The sequence below is a fragment of the Fundulus heteroclitus genome, unplaced genomic scaffold (genome assembly GCF_011125445.2).
Source record: "Fundulus heteroclitus isolate FHET01 unplaced genomic scaffold, MU-UCD_Fhet_4.1 scaffold_738, whole genome shotgun sequence".
NCBI lineage: Eukaryota > Metazoa > Chordata > Actinopteri > Cyprinodontiformes > Fundulidae > Fundulus > Fundulus heteroclitus.
The window spans coordinates 1101-6284 of NW_023397184.1; the positions used below are offsets into that span (position 1 = coordinate 1101).

Below are 5184 nucleotides of genomic sequence, written 5' to 3' on the forward strand. Positions count from 1 at the left end.
AACGTGTGCTGTATTATATATTATATTATATTATATTATATTATATTATATTATATTATATTATATTATCTTATATTATTAGATTAGATTAGATTAGATTCAACTTTATTGTCATACACAGGTACAGGTACAAGGCAACGAAATGCAGTTTAGGTCTACCCAGAAGTACAATAGCAGCAAGTGCAGGATAAACAATGGTTCTATAAGTACAGGATATGGTTTTTTACTGAATAAATATAGAGATGGATACTATTATAAACAGAATTTTACTGATAGATATATATATAAATATATTATATTAAAAATATATTTAAATCTGACGGCGCTGCATTTTGTGACTCTAGTTATTGTACCGGGCCCGGTCTGGCCCAAATAGGTCTGATTTTTAAATAAAACTTCAGGCTATGAAATGTAGAAATATGTAGAAAAAAGTGTAAATAAATTAAAGAGCTATTTTTGTACAATATCCTGCTTTTGTCTCTTTGGAAGCCAGATCTACTTTGCTCATTTTTAACAGGGAAATCCTTGGTTAACTTTGTCAATACTTCAGGTTTAGTCTTGATGTGAACAGTAAATTCACATCTCTAAAATCAGATCATGATGAATGGACCGTATGACGCAGAATTGAGATACAAATACTGGACAGAAAAAAACGATGGCGTCAATTCAATCCATCTATGGTATATATTTAAAATGTATTTAGAGCTAAAACTCCAGAAAAGCAATAATAATAATAATAATAATAATAATAATAATAATCCCTCTGTTTTAGGCTTTGATTTTTGGCTGACAAACATGCGAGATTCATAGTTAACTAGGTGTAGTTTATTTTGTGATTTCCCTCCTCACCCCAGTGGTAAAGATGGGTAAATGGATAGAAAGACAGTTCTCTAGTATTTTCCTTTAACTAAGACAGCAAAAACAGTTTCTTTCACATCAAGGAAAAAACAACTAATGTTAAAGATTTCTTAGCCAGTCAAACTAAAAATCTATGAAACCTAATGATATATATGGTCAACTATATATTTTCTCCTTCTGTTACAATTTTTAATCGATACGTTTTTACTGTTAGCCGAAGAACTGCCACTTCTTCATGGCCGTTAACTTGTTGTCAGGCAACAAGGCGATGGTTTTGCATAGCACTCTGGGTAATATAGTTCTTCATTAAAACTATCAAATCGGAGACTTAAACCGGATAAAACCTGTATAAATGAAGTATATACAATGATGGGACTCTTGATAAAACATTATAAATATATATTTTTTTCTTTTTAGGTTTGATTTATCATGTTTTAGTTGGTCTTGTGATTTCGCTCCCTCAGTGGTAAAGTCCAACCCCCCCCCCCCCCCCACACAAGCCTAATGGAACAGTCCACTTTAAGTCTTGGAGCGAACCTTCCGAACTTTTCTCATTTTGTCTTCCATCGAAGCTACAAACAAGCCGAGATACTTTTCCAGGTTTCTACACTTCCGTTGAAGTCTATACCACGACGAAAACATGGTAAGAGTAGTTTTAAAGGTTTACGGAGAGTTTTATTGGAATGTAAGCTTGTAGAGTTATTTCAGGGAAGATGAACCGGTTGTTCATTGTGTCAAAAACGACAGTTTTAACTCCGCAGAAGCATTGCGAAGAAGATTTTAGTTCACTTACTGATTTTTCCTGACGTCTTTAGGCACAAAAATACTTAGTCAGACTTTATTCAATAAATTATTTTCGTTCAGCTGCACATTAACGGTGCACATTTGAGCTAAATTACGTTGCACTGCTCCCGAGTAGAAAGAGAACCATAAATATCAATACGGTATAAAATAATTGAAAGTATAACATATACTAAGGAGAAAATTTCGTCATTTTTAGGTTTATTTGGGCTTTTTTTTTATGAAAACTGCTTTAATATTCACCGTTATTGCCGTTAGTCAGTCTTTGTGCGTTTTTAAAACTGATCCAACGTCTCTAACGGTTTTAGTTCCCGCCGTTGATCCAAACGGTCGCGATGTCAGTCACGTGATCAGAGAACCCGTTTGAAAAACGCGGAACTCGGAGAACCCAAATGGATTTCCCTTTAAAGTTCTGCTGCTGCTTGATTACCACCGGTTCCGTCTCCACCGGTATCCATGTTCTGCCTAAGCAACAACTTTGGACCAGCGGACAGAACCGGCTGACTGAGCTGGGGGCGGGTTTATGGAGACCGTTGACCAATCAGAATGTGTTGAGCGCCACGATCGATTGATTGTCGCGCAAGTGGAGGAGGTAAAGGAAAGCTTAGTCGGACTCGGGACCCGCCCTAATAAAAATGATCATGGTTTTTATGTTATTTTATCATTTCAATTTCCCCACTGAAGAACAATAAATCATGATTTTATTCTAGAGAAAGAGGAAATGCAGCCAGGAGCCAATCAGGGTCATGTGTGGCTCCAGGTCATTTCAGGCTGAAATGTCCCAAAGTTAGCTGGCATGGAAAGCACATTTAAGGCCATCTTTGCTAAGAAGTCATTTGTTTTGTTGCGTTTTCTATGCCACCAGCTTAAGAAATCCCCGTCATCTTCAGAAAATCTGATGAAAAATAGAAATTCTGCTGCAAATGAAAGAAAAAGATGGTTTATTTCTGTCCCTGTTCTAGTAAAGATGAGCAGCTCAACCTTTGTTGCCATGGAAACCACATCATTAGCACACATTAGCTAATTGAAGTATTTTGCAGCATTTTTAGTTATTTTGTGATCATCGTTAAAAACCAGCTGAAAGCCGTTTTGTTCCACCGGGCTTGTAGGTGGTGATTTTATTGAGCTTCTTTTTATCTCCATCTTTTAACTTTCCCTCCTTCCTCCTCCAGCGTGAGTGCATCTCCGTCCACGTGGGCCAGGCCGGCGTCCAGATCGGGAACGCCTGCTGGGAACTCTACTGCCTTGAACACGGGATCCAGCCGGACGGCCAGATGCCGAGCGACGCGACCATCGGAGGAGGAGACGACTCGTTCAACACCTTCTTCAGTGAGACCGGGGCGGGGAAGCACGTCCCCAGAGCCGTCTTTGTGGACCTGGAGCCCACCGTCATCGGTGAGTATAGCATCTTTTTTAGGCCTCAGTCGTAAGCCGAAGCCACTAAATTGTTGATTTAAAACGAGCGTCTCTCCTCAGATGAAGTGCGCACCGGCACCTACAGGCAGCTGTTCCACCCCGAGCAGCTGATCACCGGGAAGGAGGACGCCGCTAACAACTACGCCCGGGGACACTACACCATCGGGAAGGAGATCATCGACCCGGTTCTGGACAGGATCCGCAAACTGGTGGGTAGACGCGTGTCTGAGGACCATGTTAACTGGTTGTGGTGAGCGTGAGCTGAATAATGCAGCTGCCTCTGAAGTGGGCTGAGAAACGTTGTGAAGCCTCCATCTTGGTTCCGTCCTCAGGCGGACCAGTGCACCGGGCTTCAGGGCTTCCTGGTCTTCCACAGCTTCGGTGGAGGAACCGGCTCCGGTTTCACCTCCCTGCTGATGGAGCGCCTGTCCGTGGACTACGGCAAGAAGTCCAAGCTGGAGTTCGCCGTCTACCCGGCGCCTCAGGTGTCTACGGCCGTGGTGGAGCCCTACAACGCCATCCTCACCACCCACACCACCCTGGAGCACTCGGACTGCGCCTTCATGGTGGACAACGAGGCCATCTACGACATCTGCCGCAGGAACCTGGACATCGGCCGTCCCACCTACACCAACCTGAACAGGCTGATCAGCCAGATCGTGTCCTCCATCACCGCGTCTCTGCGCTTCGACGGCGCTCTGAACGTGGACCTGACGGAGTTCCAGACCAACCTGGTGCCGTACCCCCGCATCCACTTCCCCCTGGCCACCTACGCCCCGGTCATCTCCGCCGAGAAGGCGTACCACGAGCAGCTGACCGTGGCCGAGATCACCAGCGCCTGCTTCGATTCGGCCAACCAGATGGTGAAGTGCGACCCTCGCCACGGCAAGTACATGGCGTGCTGCCTGCTGTACCGCGGCGACGTGGTGCCCAAAGACGTCAACGCCGCCATCGCCGCCATCAAGACCAAGCGCAGCATCCAGTTCGTGGACTGGTGTCCCACCGGCTTCAAGGTGGGCATCAACTACCAGCCTCCCACCGTGGTTCCTGGAGGAGACCTGGCCAAGGTGCAGAGGGCCGTGTGCATGCTCAGCAACACCACGGCCATCGCCGAGGCCTGGGCCCGGCTCGACCACAAGTTTGACCTCATGTACGCCAAGAGGGCCTTCGTCCACTGGTACGTGGGCGAGGGCATGGAGGAGGGGGAGTTCTCCGAGGCCCGCGAAGACATGGCCGCCCTGGAGAAGGACTACGAGGAGGTGGGAGTCGACTCCATCGAGGGAGAAGATGAGGAGGGGGAGGAGTACTAGACGGGCCGGCCGCTCCAAAGCCTCCATGTTTTCCTTTAAGTTGAAGCAAAAGTCACCAAAGTCTTTCTTTCTCTTCCTCTGAGCTTCATCTGCTCAGACGTGTTTTAAGAATTACTTTTATTAACGTTTTAAATAGTTTTAAGGCAAAAAAAGTTCTGGATTTTACCTATTTATCTTCTTCTGAGCTTCATCTGCTCAGATGTGTTTTAAGAAAAAGTTTTGTTTACCTTTTAAATTGTTTTAAGGCAAAAAAGTTCTGGATTTTACCTCTTTCTTTATCTTCCTCTGAGCTTCATCTGCTCAGACGTGTTTTAAGAATTAGCTTTATTAACGTTTTAAATAGTTTTAAGGCATAAAAGTTCTGGAATTTACCTCTAAATTCTCTTCCTCTGAGCTTCATCTGCTCAGACGTGTTTTAAGAATAAGTTTTATTTACATTTTAAATACTTTTAAGGCATAAAAAGTTCTGGATTTTACCTCTAAATTCTCCCTGTGGCTCTTGAACAAGGCAGCAGCAACAGTACTGTAGAAATCTATTTCATGTTAATCTGTCCTCAAAGTCCTATGGAATAAAAGCAAAAAAAAAAAAAAAATTAAGTCTCCTTTGTCGGTCTTTGTTGAAGTTTGTCCAACTGAAAGTCTCCTTTGAAGCAGCAGCGCTGTGTAACTTTTAGCCACCAGGGGGCGCTGGACCTGCAACTTGCTGGTCTAGCGCCCCTGAAGGCCGCTGGCAGAACTGCAGAGCAGCACATAGACATAATGTAAAGTCTATGGAGCAGCAGGTTGAGAAGTCATGGAG

At 44.1% G+C, this 5184-nt stretch overlaps 1 protein-coding gene across 1 annotated transcript; it reads left to right on the forward strand.

Annotated features, from left to right (window-relative positions):
* The first annotated feature begins 1363 nt into the window (after positions 1-1363).
* Positions 1364-4978, forward strand: LOC118561844 (tubulin alpha-1B chain-like). Its single transcript, XM_036134090.1, has 4 exons — positions 1364-1501; positions 2832-3054; positions 3136-3284; positions 3408-4978. The coding sequence occupies exons 1-4, from the start codon at positions 1499-1501 to the stop codon at positions 4383-4385; spliced, it is 1353 nt and encodes a 450-aa protein (XP_035989983.1). The 5' UTR covers positions 1364-1498; the 3' UTR covers positions 4386-4978.
* Positions 4979-5184: the final 206 nt, after the last annotated feature.

What these genes read in the sequence shown, in the direction of transcription:
- LOC118561844 (XM_036134090.1), top strand. An exon ending in CCTGGAGCCCACCGTCATCG is followed by an intron (nt 3,055 to 3,135) that starts GTGAGTATAGCA and finishes GTCTCTCCTCAG; the next exon opens with ATGAAGTGCGCACCGGCACC. An exon ending in TGGACAGGATCCGCAAACTG is followed by an intron (nt 3,285 to 3,407) that starts GTGGGTAGACGC and finishes TTCCGTCCTCAG; the next exon opens with GCGGACCAGTGCACCGGGCT.